This window comes from Coturnix japonica, unplaced genomic scaffold (assembly GCF_054131305.1).
Source record: "Coturnix japonica strain WE unplaced genomic scaffold, WE-NBRP24 Scf079, whole genome shotgun sequence".
NCBI lineage: Eukaryota > Metazoa > Chordata > Aves > Galliformes > Phasianidae > Coturnix > Coturnix japonica.
In genome coordinates this window covers 165925-182153 of record NW_028188982.1, presented here as the reverse complement: position 1 = coordinate 182153, position 16229 = coordinate 165925, and the positions used below count along the sequence as shown (strand labels likewise).

General features: G+C 41.7%; 1 protein-coding gene across 2 annotated transcripts in view; it reads right to left on the bottom strand.

The window, feature by feature from the left end:
* Positions 1-16229, bottom strand: part of POLR2A (RNA polymerase II subunit A) — a 143566-nt gene that overhangs the window by 87404 nt on the left and 39933 nt on the right. For both annotated transcript variants that reach the window (XM_085534227.1, XM_085534226.1), the window contains exons 12-13: positions 9505-9673; positions 5796-5890 (exon numbers count right to left, since the gene is read on the bottom strand). In XM_085534227.1, coding sequence (XP_085390353.1) covers positions 5796-5890; positions 9505-9673 — 264 coding nt within the window. The remainder of the gene's footprint in view (positions 1-5795; positions 5891-9504; positions 9674-16229) is intronic.

Below are 16229 nucleotides of genomic sequence, written 5' to 3'. Positions count from 1 at the left end.
AATCCTATAAAATGAGCCCAAAATAACATAACAGGAGCTAAAATCCTATAGAATGACCTGAAATCCTATAGAAGGGCCTGAAATCCTATAGAATGAGCCCAAAATCCCATAAAAGGACCCCAAAATAACATAACAGGAGCTGAAATCCTATAAAATGACCTGAAATCCTATAAAATGACCCCAAAATCCCATAAATGAACCTAAAATCCTATAAAATGACCCCAAAATAACATAACAGGAGCTGAAATCCTATAGAAGGACCCCAAAATCCCATAGAAGGACCTAAAATCGTATAGGATGATCCCAAAATCCCATAAAAGGAGCTGAAATCCTATAAAATGACCCCAAGATCCCATAGAAGGTCCCCAAAATCCTATAAAATGATCCCAAAATCCTATAGGATGACCCCAAAATAACATAACAGGAGCTGAAATCCTATAGAATGACCTGAAATCCTATAGAAGGGCCTGAAATCCTATAAAATGATCCCCAAATTCCATAAATGAACCTAAAATCCTATAAAATGACCCCAAAAGAACATAACAGAAGCTGAAATCCTATAAAATGACCTGAAATCCTATAGAAGGACCCCAAAATCCCATAGAAGGACCTAAAATCCTATAAAATGACCCCAAAATCCTATAGAATGACCCCAAAATCCCATAACAGGACATAAATCCTATAAAATGACCCCAAAATCCTATAGGATGACCCCAAAATAACATAACAGGAGCTGAAATCCTATAAAATGACCTGAAATCCTATAAAATGACCCCAAAATCCTATAGAAGGACCTAAAATCCTATAAAATGACCCCAAAATCCTATAGGATGACCCCAAAATAACATAACAGGAGCTGAACTCCTATAGAATGACCCGAAATCCTATAGAAGGGCCTGAAATCCTATAGAAGTGCCTGAAATCCCATAAAAGGACCCCAAAATAACATAACAGGAGCTGAAATACTATAAAATGAGCCCAAAATCCTATAAAATGACCCCAAAATCCTATAGAAGGACCCCAAAATCCTATAGAAAGACCCCAAAATAACATAACAGAAGCTGAAATCCTATTAAATGACCCCAAAATAACATAACAGGAGATGAAATCCTATAGAATGAGCCCAAAATCCTATAAAATGACCCCAAAATACCATAAAAGGACCTGAAATCCTATAAAATGACCCCAAAATCCTATAGAAGGACCCCGAAATCCTATAGAAAGACCCCAAAATAACATAACAGGAGCTGAAATCCTATAGAATGACCTGAAATCCTATAAAATGACCCCAAAATCCCATAGAAGGACCCCAAAATCCTATAAAATGACCTGAAATCCTATAGAAGGACCCCAAAATCCTATAGGATGACCCCAAAATAACATAACAGGAGCTGAAATCCTATAAAATGACCCCTAAATCCTATAGAAGGGCCTGAAATCCTATAGAATGAGCCCAAAATCCCATAAAAGGAGCTGAAATCCTATAAAATGACCCCAAGATCCTATAGAAGGACCCCAAAATCCCATAAAAGGACCTAAAATCCTATTAAATGACCCCCAAATCCTATAAAATGACCCCAAAATCCTATAGAAAGACCCCAAAATCCTATAGAAAGACCCCAAAATAACATAAAAGGAGCTGAAGTCCTATAAAATGACCCCAAAATCCCATAAATGGACCTAAAATCGTATAGGATGACTCCAAAATCCCATAAAAGGAGCTGAAATCCTATAAAAGGACCCCAAAATCCCATAGAGTGAAGCGAAATCCCATAGAAAGACCCCAAAATCCTATAGGATGACCCCAAAATAACATAACAGGAGCTGAAATCCTATAAAATGACACCAAAATCCTATAAAAGGGCCTGAAATTCTATAGAAGGACCCCAAAATCCTATAAAATGACCCCAAAATCCTGTAGAAGGACCCCAAAATCCTATAAAATGACCCCAAAATACCATAAAAGGACCTGAAATCCTATAGAATGACCCTAAAATCCCATAGAAGGAACTAAAATCCTATAAAATGACACAAAAATCCCATAAAAGGAAATAAAATCCTATAAAATGACCCCAAAATCCTATAGAAGGACCCCAAAATCCTATAGAAAGACCCCAAAATAACATAACAGGAGCTGAAATCCTATAGAATGACCTGAAATCCTACAGAAGGACCCCAAAATCCCATAGAAGGACCTAAAATCCTATAAAACGACCTGAAATCCTATAAAATGACCCCAAAATAGCATAAACGGAGCTGAAATCCTATAAAATGACCTGAAATCCCATAGAAGGACCCCAAAATCCCATAAATATACCTAAAATCCTATAAAAGGACCCCAAAATCCCATAGAAGGACCACTAAATCCTATAGAAGGACCCCAAAATCCCCCAGAGTGAAGCGAAATCCCATATAAGGACCCCATAACTCAAATCAAGACACCATATCCCATATAAAGCCCCCAAACCCCATATAAGGACCCATAACCCCATATAAAAGACCCCAAAATCCACCAAATCCCATATAAGGCCCCCCAATCCCCTATAAAAACCCCAAATCCCCTATAAAAGCCCCAATCCCATATAAAACCCCCCAAATCCCCTATAAAAACCCCATAAAAACCCCATAAAAACCCCAAATCCCCTATAAAAACCCCAAATCCCCCATAAAAACCCCAAATCCCCCATAAAAACCCCAAATCCCCCATAAAAACCCCAAATCCCCCATAAAACCCCAAATCCCCCATAAAAACCCCATAAAAACCCCAAATCCCCCATAAAAACCCCAAATCCCCCATAAAAACCCCATAAAAACCCCAAATCCCCTATAAAACCCCATAAAAACCCCCAAATCCCCTATAAAAACCCCAAATCCCCCATAAAAACCCCATAAAAACCCCAAATCCCCCATAAAAACCCCATAAAAACCCCATAAAAACCCCAAATCCCCCATAAAAACCCCAAATCCCCCATAAAATCCCCTATAAACCCCCATATAACCCCATATAAACCCCATATAACCCCATAAAAACCCCCATATAACCCCATAAAAACCCCATATAACCCCATATAACCCCCATATAACCCCATAAAAACCCCATATAAACCCCCATATAACCCCATATAAACCCCATATAACCCCATATAACCCCATATAACCCCATATATCCCCTATACACCCCATATAACCCCATATAACCCCATATAACCCCATATAACCCCATATATCCCCTATACACCCCATATAACCCCATATAACCCCATATAACCCCATGTAACCCCATATAAACCCCATATAACCCCATATAAACCCCATATAACCCCATATAAACCCCATATATCCCCATATAACCCCATATAACCCCCATATATCCCCATATAACCCCATATAACCCCATATAAACCCCCATATAACCCCATATAAACCCCCATATAACCCCATATAAACCCCATATAACCCCATATAACCCCATATAAACCCCATATAACCCCATATAACCCCATATAACCCCATATAAACCTCATATAACCCCATATAAACCCCATATAACCCCATATAACCCCATATAAACCCCATATAACCCCATATAAACCCCATATAACCCCATATAACCCCATATAACCCCATATAACCCCATATAAACCCCATATAACCCCATATAACCCCATATAAACCCCATATAACCCCATATAACCCCATATAACCCCATATACCCCCATATAACCCCATATACCCCCATATAACCCCATATAAACCCCCATATAACCCCATATAAACCCCATATAACCCCATATAACCCCATATAACCCCATATAAACCCCATATAAACCCCATATAACCCCATATAAACCCCCATATAACCCCATATAACCCCATATAACCCCATATAACCCCATATAACCCCATATAACCCCATATACCCCCATATAACCCCATATAATCCCATATACCCCATATAACCCCATATAACCCCATATAACCCCATATAACCCCATATAAACCCCATATAACCCCATATAAACCCCATATAACCCCATATAACCCCATATAAACCCCCATATAACCCCATATAACCCCATATAAACCCCATATACCCGCATATAACCCCATATAACCCCATATTACCCCATAAACCCCCATATAACCCCATATAACCCCATATACCCCCATATAACCCCATATTACCCCATATAACCCCATAGAACCCCATATAACCCCATATAACCCCATATAACCCCATATAACCCCATATAACCCCATATAAACCCCCATATAACCCCATATAAACCCCCATATCCCCCATATAACCCCATATAACCCCATATAACCCCATATAAACCCCATATAACCCCATATATCCCATATTACCCCATATAACCCCATATAACCCCATATACCCCCATATAACCCCATATAACCCCATATAACCCCATATAACCCCATAAACCCCATATAACCCCATATAAACCCCATATAAACCCCATATAACCCCATATAAACCCCATATAACCCCATATAACCCCATATAAACCCCATATAACCCCATATAACCCCATATAACCCCATATAAACCCCGTATAACCCCATATAAACCCCATATAACCCCCTATAAACCCCATATAAACCCCATATAACCCCATATTACCCCATATAAACCCCATATACCCCATATAACCCCATATAACCCCATATAACCCCATATAACCCCCATATAAACCCCATATACCCCCATATAACCCCATATACCCCCATATAACCCCATATAACCCCCTATAAACCCCATATAACCCCCTATAAACCCCATATAACCCCATATAACCCCATATAACCCCATATAACCCCATATAACCCCATATACCCCCATATAACCCCATATACCCCCATATAACCCCATATAACCCCATATAAACCCCATATAACCCCATATAACCCCATATAACCCCCATATAACCCCCATATAACCCCATATAAACCCCCATATAACCCCCATATAAACCCCATATAACCCCCATATAACCCCATATAACCCCATATAACCCCATATAACCCCATATAACCCCCATATAAACCCCATATAACCCCCATATAACCCCATATAACCCCATATAACCCCATATAACCCCATATAACCCCATATAAACCCCATATAACCCCATATACCCCATATAACCCCATATAACCCCATATAACCCCATATAACCCCATATAACCCCATATAAACCCCCATAGAACCCCATAGAACCCCATATAACCCCATATACCCCCATAAAATCCCCCATAAACCCCCATACAAACCCCATATAACCCCATATAAACCCCATATAACCCCATATAAACCCCATATAACCCCATATATCCCCATATAACCCCATATAACCCCATATAACCCCATATAAACCCCATATAACCCCATATAACCCCATATAAACCCCCATATAACCCCATATAAATCCCCATATAAGCCCATATAAGCCCATATAACCCCATATAACCTCATATAACCCCATATAACCCCATAGAACCCCATATATCCCCATATACCCCATATAACCCCATATAACCCCATATAACCCCATATAACCCCATATACCCCATATAACCCCATATATCCCCATATAACCCCATATAACCCCATATAACCCCATATAACCCCCATATAACCCCATATAACCCCATATAACCCCATATAACCCCATATAACCCCATATACCCCCATATAACCCCATATAACCCCATATAACCCCATATAACCCCATATAACCCCATATAACCCCATATATCCCATATAACCCCACCTCGATGACGTCCTGCTTCGCCTTCTTGATGGTGTTCTGAATGTCCTGGTACGTTTTGGCGTCAGCGATGGAGTCCCCGATCCCAATAGTGTGACCTACAGATATGGGGTTATGGGGCCACCCCATAGATCCCACCCCAAAGGCCTATGGGGTCTATAGGGCCACCCCATAGATCCCACCCCAAACCCCTATGGGGTCTATAGGGCCACCCCATAGATCCGACCCCAAATCCCTATAGGGCTCTATGGGGTCTCTGGGGTCTATAGGGTCACCCCATAGATCCGACCCCAAATCCCTATGGGGTCTATAGGGCCACCCCATAGATCCCACCCCAAAGCCCTATGGGGTCTATAGGGTCACCCCATAGATCCCACCCCAAAGCCCTATGGGGTCTATAGTGTCACCCCATAGATCCAACCCCAAAGCCCTATGGGGTCTATAGGGTCACCCCATAGATCCCACCCCAAAGCCCTATGGGGTCTATGGGGTCACCCCATAGATCTGACCCCAAAGCCCCATGGGGTCTATGGGGTCACCCCATAGATCTGACCCCAAAGCCCTATGGGGTCTATGGGGTCACCCCATAGATCCCACCCCAAAGCCCTATGGGGTCTATAGGGCCACCCCATAGATCCCACCACAAAGCCCTATGGGGTCTATAGGGTCACCCCATAGATCCCACCACAAAGCCCTATGGGGTCGATGGGGCCACCCCATATAACCTGAGCTCCATGGGGTCATCCCATAGATCCAACCCCAAACCACTATGAGGTCTATAGGGCCACCCCATAGATCTGACCCCAAAACCCTATAGGGCTCTATGGGGTCTCTGGGGTCTATAGGGTCACCCCATAGATCCAACCCCAAACCCCTATGGGGTCACCCCATAGATCCAACCCCAAAAACCTATAGGGCTCTATGGGGTCTCTGGGGTCTATAGGGTCACCACATAGATCCGACCCCAAAACCCTATAGGGCTCTATGGGGCCACCCCATATAACCTGAGCTCCAGGGGGTCACCCCATAGATCCGACCCCAAATCCCTATGGGGCTCTATGGGGCCACCCCATATAACCTGAGCTCCAGGGGGTCACCCCATAGATCCGACCCCAAATCCCTTTTGGGCTCTATGGGGTCTCTGGGGTCTATAAAGTCACCCCATAGATCCGACTCCAAATCCCTATGGGGCTCTATGGGGTCACCCCATAGATCCCGACCCCAAATCCCTATGGGACTCTATGCGGTCTCTTGTTGTAGAGCCCCCGTAGACCCTATACACCCCATAGAGCCCCCATAGACCCCATATAGACCCTATAGACCCCATATAGACCCTATACAGACCCTATAAACCCCATATAAACCCCATATAGACCCCATATAGACCCTATAGACCCCATATAGACCCCATATAGACCCTATAGACCCCATATAGACCCTATAGACCCCATATAGACCCCATATAGACCCTATAGACCCCATATAGACCCTATAGACCCCATATAGACCCCATAGACCCCATATAGACCCTATAGACCCCATATAGACCCCATAGACCCCATATAGACCCTATAGACCCCATATAGACCCTATAGACCCCATATAGACCCTATAGACCCCATATAGACCCTATAGACCCCATATAGACCCCATATAGACCCCATATAGACCCTACAGACCCCATATAGACCCCATATAGACCCCATATAGACCCTATATAGACCCCATAGACCCCATATAGACCCCATATAGACCCTATAGACCCCATATAGACCCTATAGAGCCCATACAGACCCTATAGAGCCCATACAGACCCTATAGACCCCATACAGACCCTATAGACCCCATATAGACCCTATAGACCCCATATAGACCCCATATAGACCCCATATACCCTCTATGAGCAGCCAGTTGTTGATGACGGTCTGGATGTTGCTGTAGAACAGCCGCGTGGTGTCGTGCCCCATAGAGCCCCATAGACCCCATATAGACCCCATATAGACCCCATATAGACCCTATATAGACCCCATATAGACCCCATATAGACCCTATAGATCCCATACAGACCCTCGATGAGCAGCCAGTTGTTGATGACGGTCTGGATGTTGCTGTAGAACAGCCGCGTGGTGTCGTGCCCCATAGAGCCCCATAGACCCCATATAGACCCTATAGACCCCATATAGACCCTATAGACCCCATATAGACCCCATATAGACCCCATATACCTTCGATGAGCAGCCAGTTGTTGATGACGGTCTGGATGTTGCTGTAGAACAGCCGCGTGGTGTCGTGCCCCATAGAGCCCCATAGACCCCATATAGACCCTATAGACCCCATATAGACCCTATAGACCCCATATAGACCCTATAGACCCCATATAGACCCCATATAGACCCTATAGACCCCATATAGACCCCATATAGACCCCATATACCCTCGATGAGCAGCCAGTTGTTGATGACGGTCTGGATGTTGCTGTAGAACAGCCGTGTGGTGTCGTGCCCCATAGAGACCCATAGACCCCATATAGACCCTATAGACCCCATATAGACCCCATATAGACCCCATATAGACCCTATAGGCCCCATACAGACCCTCGATGAGCAGCCAGTTGTTGATGACGGTCTGGATGTTGCTGTAGAACAGCCGCGTGGTGTCGTGCCCCATAGAGCCCCATAGACCCCATATAGACCCTATAGACCCCATACAGACCCTATAGACCCCATATAGACCCTATAGACCCCATATAGACCCTATAGACCCCATATAGACCCTATAGACCCCATATAGACCCCATACAGACCCTATAGACCCCATATAGACCCTATAGACCCCATATAGACCCCACAGACCCCATATAGACCCTATAGACCCCATATAGACCCTATAGGCCCCATATAGACCCTATAGACCCCATATAGACCCCATAGAGACCCTATAGACCCCATATAGACCCTATAGACCCCATATAGACCCTATAGATCCCATACAGACCCTCGATGAGCAGCCAGTTGTTGATGACGGTCTGGATGTTGCTGTAGAACAGCCGCGTGGTGTCGTGCCCCATAGAGCCCCATAGACCCCATATAGACCCTATAGACCCCATATAGACCCCATATAGACCCCATATAGACCCTATAGACCCCATATAGACCCTATAGATCCCATACAGACCCTCGATGAGCAGCCAGTTGTTGATGACGGTCTGGATGTTGCTGTAGAACAGCCGCGTGGTGTCGTGCCCCATAGAGCCCCATAGACCCCATATAGACCCCATATAGACCCTATACACCCCATATAGACCCCATAGACCCCATATAGACCCTATAGACCCCATATAGACCCTATAGATCCCATACAGACCCTCGATGAGCAGCCAGTTGTTGATGACGGTCTGGATGTTGCTGTAGAACAGCCGCGTGGTGTCGTGCCCCATAGAGCCCCATAGACCCCATATAGACCCTATAGACCCCATATAGACCCTATAGACCCCATATAGACCCCATATAGATCCCATACAGACCCTCGATGAGCAGCCAGTTGTTGATGACGGTCTGGATGTTGCTGTAGAACAGCCGCGTGGTGTCGTGCCCCATAGAGCCCCATAGACCCCATATAGACCCTATAGACCCCATATAGACCCTATAGACCCCATATAGACCCCATATAGACCCTATAGACCCCATATAGACCCCATATAGACCCCATATACCCTCGATGAGCAGCCAGTTGTTGATGACGGTCTGGATGTTGCTGTAGAACAGCCGCGTGGTGTCGTGCCCCATTTCCAGGTATGAAATATGGACCAAGGATCCGGCCGACGTCCCCAAAGATTTCTTACATAGGATCCCCATGATCAGCTCCCCGTTCTCCACCACCACCTATAGGGCAACAGACAGTTATATGGGGTTATATGGGGTATATAGTTATATGGGGTTATATGGGGTATAGAGAGTTATATGGGGTTATATGGGGTATATAGAGTTATATGGGGTTATATAGGGTATAAAGAGTTATATGGGGTTATATGGGGTATATAGAGTTATATGGGGTTATATAGGGTATATAGAGTTATATGGGGTTTATATGGGGCAATATGGAGTTATATGGGGTTATATAGGGTATATAGAGTTATATGGGGTTTATATGGGGCAATATGGAGTTATATGGGGTTATATAGGGTATATAGAGTTATATGGGGTTTATATAGGGCAATATGGAGTTATATGGGGCTTATGTAGGGTATATAGAGTTATATGGGGTTATATAGGGTATATAGAGTTATATGGGGTTATATAGGGTATATAGAGTTATATGGGGTTATATAGGGTATATAGAGTTATATGGGGTTATATAGGGCAACATACAGTTATATGGGGTTATATAGGGTATATGGAGTTATATGGGGTTTATATAGGGCAATATGGAGTTATATGGGGTTATATGGGGTATATAGAGTTATATGGGGTTATATAGGGCAACATACAGTTATATGGGGTTATATGGGGTATATAGAGTTATATGGGGTTATATAGGGTATATAGAGTTATATGGGGTTTATATAGGGTATATAGAGTTATATGGGGTTATATAGGGTATATAGAGTTATATGGGGTTATATTGGGTATATAGAGTTATATGGGGTTTATATGGGGTATATGGAGTTATATGGGGTTATATAGGGCAACATACAGTTATATGGGGTTATATGGGGTATATAGAGTTATATGGGGTTATATAGGGTATATAGAGTTATATGGGGTTATATAGGGTATATAGAGTTATATGGGGTTTATATAGGGCAACATACAGTTATATGGGGTTATATAGGGTATAGAGAGTTATATGGGGTTATATAGGGCAACATACAGTTATATGGGGTTATATAGGGCAACATACAGTTATATGGGGTTATATAGGGCAACATACAGTTATATGGGGTTATATAGGGCAACATACAGTTATATGGGGTTATATAGGGCAACATACAGTTATATGGGGTTATATAGGGTATATAGAATTATATGGGGTTTATATACGGCAATATGGAGTTATATGGGGTTATATAGGGTATATAGAGTTATATGGGGTTTATATGGGGCAATATGGAGTTATATGGGGTTTATATAGGGCAACATACAGTTATATGGGGTTATATAGGGTATATAGAGTTATATGGGGTTTATATAGGGTATATAGAGTTATATGGGGTTTATATAGGGCAATATGGAGTTACATGGGGTTTATATAGGGCAACATACAGTTATATGGGGTTTATATAGGGTAATATGGAGTTATATGGGGTTTATATAGGGCAACATACAGTTATATGGGGTTTATATAGGGTAATATGGAGTTATATGGGGTTATATAGGGCAATATGGAGTTATATGGGGTTTATATAGGGTATATAGAGTTATATGGGGTTTATATAGGGCAATATTTAGTTATGTGGGGTTTATATAGGGTATATAGAGTTATATGGGGTTTATATAGGGCAATATGGAGTTATATGGGGTTTATATGGGGCAATATGGAGTTATATGGGGTTATATAGGGTATATAGAGTTATATGGGGTTTATATAGGGTATATAGAGTTATATGGGGTTTATATAGGGTATATAGAGTTATATGGGGTTATATAGGGCAATATGGAGTTATATGGGGTTTATATAGGGCAATATGGAGTTATATGGGGTTATATAGGGCAACATAGAGTTATATGGGGTTTATATAGGGTATATAGAGTTATATGGGGTTTATATGGGGCAATATGGAGTTATATGGGGTTATATAGGGCAATATGGAGTTATATGGGGTTTATATAGGGTATATAGAGTTATATGGGGTTTATATAGGGCAACATACAGTTATATGGGGTTTATATAGGGTATATAGAGTTATATGGGGTTTATATAGGGCAATATGGAGTTATATGGGGTTTATATAGGGCAATATGGAGTTATATGGGGTTTATATAGGGCAATATGGAGTTATATGGGGTTATATAGGGCAACATACAGTTATATGGGGTTTATATAGGGTATATAGAGTTATATGGGGTTTATATAGGGCAACATACAGTTATATGGGGTTTATATAGGGTAATATGGAGTTATATGGGGTTTATATAGGGCAACATACAGTTATATGGGGTTTATATAGGGCAATATGGAGTTATATGGGGTTTATATAGGGTATATAGAGTTATATGGGGTTTATATAGGGCAACATACAGTTATATGGGGTTTATATAGGGTATATAGAGTTATATGGGGTTATATAGGGCAATATGGAGTTATATGGGGTTTATATAGGGCAATATGGAGTTATATGGGGTTTATATAGGGTATATAGAGTTATATGGGGTTTATATAGGGTATATAGAGTTATATGGGGTTTATATGGGGCAATATGGACTTTATATGGGGCAATATGGACTTTATATGGGGTTTATATAGGGTATATAGAGTTATATGGGGTTTATATAGGGAAATATGGAGTTATATGGGGTTTATATGGGGCAATGTGGAGTTATATGGGGTTTATATAGGGCAACATACAGTTATATGGGGTTATATAGGGTATATAGAGTTATATGGGGTTATATAGGGCAACATACAGTTATATGGGGTTTATATAGGGTATATAGAGTTATATGGGGTTATATAGGGCAATATAGAGTTATATGGGGTTTATATAGGGTAATATGGAGTTATATAGGGTTTATATAGGGCAATATGGAGTTATATGGGGGTTACATAGGGTATATAGAGTTATATGGGGTTTATATAGGGTATATAGAGTTATATGGGGTTATATAGGGTATATAGAGTTATATGGGGTTATATAGGGTATATAGACTTATATGGGGTTATATAGGGTATATAGAGTTATATGGGGTTATATAGGGTATATAGAGTTATATGGGGTTATATAGGGCAATATGGAGTTATGTGGGGTTTATATAGGGTATATAGAGTTATATGGGGTTATATAGGGTATATAGAGTTATATGGGGTTTATATAGGGCAATATGGAGTTATATGGGGTTTATATGGGGCAATATAGAGTTATATGGGGTTATATAGGGCAATATGGAGTTATATGGGGTTTACATAAGGCAATATAGAGTTATATGGGGTTTATATGGGGCAATATGGAGTTATATGGGGTTTATATAGGGCAATATGGAGTTGTATGGGGTTTATATGGGGCAATATGGAGTTATATGGGGTTTATATAGGGCAATATGGAGTTATATGGGGTTATATAGGGCAATATGGAGTTATATGGGGTTTATATAGGGTATATAGAGTTATATGGGGTTTATATAGGGCAATATGGAGTTATATGGGGTTTATATGGGGCAATATGGAGTTATATGGGGTTTATATGGGGCAATATGGAGTTATATGGGGTTTATATGGGGCAATATGGAGTTATATGGGGTTTATATGGGGCAATATGGAGTTATATGGGGTTTATATGGGGCAATATGGAGTTATATGGGGTTTATATAGGGCAATATAGAGTTATATGGGGTTTATATAGGGCAACATACAGTTATATGGGGTTATATAGGGCAATATGGAGTTATATGGGGTTATATAGGGCAATATAGAGTTATATGGGGTTTATATAGGGCAACATACAGTTATATGGGGTTATATAGGGCAACATACAGTTATATGGGGTTATATGGGGTATATAGAGTTATATGGGGTTATATAGGGTATATAGAGTTATATGGGGTTTATATAGGGCAATATGGAGTTATATGGGGTTTATATGGGGCAATATGGAGTTATATGGGGTTTATATAGGGCAATATAGAGTTTTATGGGGTTTATATGGGGCAATATGGAGTTATATGGGGTTTATATAGGGCAATATGGAGTTATATGGGGTTTATATAGGGCAATATGGAGTTATATGGGGTTATATAGGGCAATATGAAGTTATATGGGGTTTATATAGGGCAATATGGAGTTATATGGGGTTTATATAGGGCAATATGGAGTTATATGGGGTTTATATAGGGTACATAGAGCTATATGGGGTTTATATAGGGCAACATACAGTTATATGGGGTTATATAGGGCAATATGGAGTTATATGGGGTTATATAGGGCAACATACAGTTATATGGGGTTTATATAGGGCAATATAGAGTTATATGGGGTTATATAGGGCAATATGGAGTTATATGGGGTTATGGGATTTATATGGGGTTATGGACTTTATATGGGGCGATATGAACGTTATATGGGCTTATGGGGGGATATGGCCCTATATGGGGGGGATATGGACTTATATGGGGGATATGGGCTTTATATGGGGCAATATGGTCTTTATATGGGGGGATATGGGCTTTATATGGGGCAATATGGACTTATATAGGGCAATATGGGCTTCATATGGGGTTATGGGATTTATATGGGGTTATGGGATTTATATGGGGCAATATGGACTTATATAGGGCAATATGGGCTTTATATGGGGTTATGGTCATTATATGGGGTTATGGTCTTTATATGGGGTTATGGGCTTTATATGGGGCAATATAGACATATATAGGGCAATATGGAGTTATATGGGATATATGGGGTTTATATGGGGTTACGGTCTTTATATGGGGTTATGGTCATTATATGGGGTTATGGTCTTTATATGGGGCAATATGGCCTTATATGGAGGATATGGTCTTGATATGGGGCAATAGAAACTTTATATGGGGGAATATGACCTTAAATGGGGGATATGGTCTTTATATGGGGGGATATGGGCTTTATATGGGGCAATATGGACTTTATATGGGGCAATATGGACTTTATATGGGGGATATGGTCTTTATATGGGGCAATATGGACTTTATATGGGGCGATATGGACTTTATATGGGGGATATGGTCTTTATATGGGGCAATATGGACTTTATATGGGGCAATATGGACTTTATATGGGGGATATGGTCTTTATATGGGGCAATATAGACATATATGGGGGGATATGGCCTTATATTGGGCAATATGGAATTTATATGGGGCAATATGGGCTTCATATGGGGTTATGGTCTTTATATGGGGCAATATGGACTTATATACGGCAATATGGGCTTCATATGGGATTATGGGCTTTATATGGGGCAATATAGACTTATATGGGAAATATGGCCCTATATGGGGGGGATATAGCCTTTATATGGGGCAATATGGACTTTATATGGGGCAATATGGACTTTATATGGGGCAATATGGACTTTATATGGGGCAATATGAGGAAATATGGACTTATATGGGGAAATATGGCCTTTATATGGGGGAATATGGGCTTATAAGAGGGAATATGGTCTTTATAAGGGGTTATGGCCTTTATATGGGGCTATATGGCCTTATATGGGAGAATATGGCCTTATATGAGGCAATATGGCCTTTATATGGGGGATGTGGTCTTTATATGGGTTGATATGGCCCTATATGGGGCGATATGGACTTATATGGAGGGATATAGACTTATATGGGGCAATATGGGCTTTATATGGGGCAATATGGCCTTATATAGGCAATAGGAACTTATATGGAGCAACATGGTCTTTATATGGGGGGATATGGCCTTTATATGGGGGGGGATGGTCCATGTAACCCTATAGGATCTATGGGGTCAATCTGCTCTCCATGTAACCCTATGGGATCTATGGGTCTCCATGTAACCCTATGGGATCTATGGGTCTCCATGTAACCCTATGGGATCTATGGGTCCCCATGTAACCCTATGGGATCTATGGGTCCCAGCCCCATACCTTGGTGTCCCCGGGCGATATGTGCTTGTAGGGCCCGCTGTCCTCATGTAACCCTATGGGATCTATGGGTCTCCATGTAACCCTATGGGATCTATGGGTCTCCATGTAACCCTATGGGACCTATGGGTCTCCATGTAACCCTATGGGATCTATGGGTCTCCATGTAACCCTATGGGATCTATGGGTCCCAGCCCCATACCTTGGTGTCCCCAGGCGATATGTGCTTGTAGGGCCCGCTGTCCTCATGTAACCCTATGGGATCTATGGGTCTCCATGTAACCCTATGGGACCTATGGGTCTCCATGTAACCCTATGGGATCTATGGGTCCCAGCCCCATACCTTGGTGTCCCCAGGCGATATGTGCTTGTAGGGCCCGCTGTCCTCATGTAACCCTATGGGATCTATGGCTCTCCATGTAACCCTATGGGATCTATGGGGTCTCCATGTAACCCTATGGGATCTATGAGTCTCCATGTAACCCTATGGGATCTATGGGTCTCCATGTAACCCTATAGGATCTATGGGTCTCCATGTAACCCTATGGGATCTATGGGTCTCCATGTAACCCTATGGGATCTATGGGTCTCCATGTAACCCTATGGGATCTATGGGTCTCCATATAACCCTATGGGAT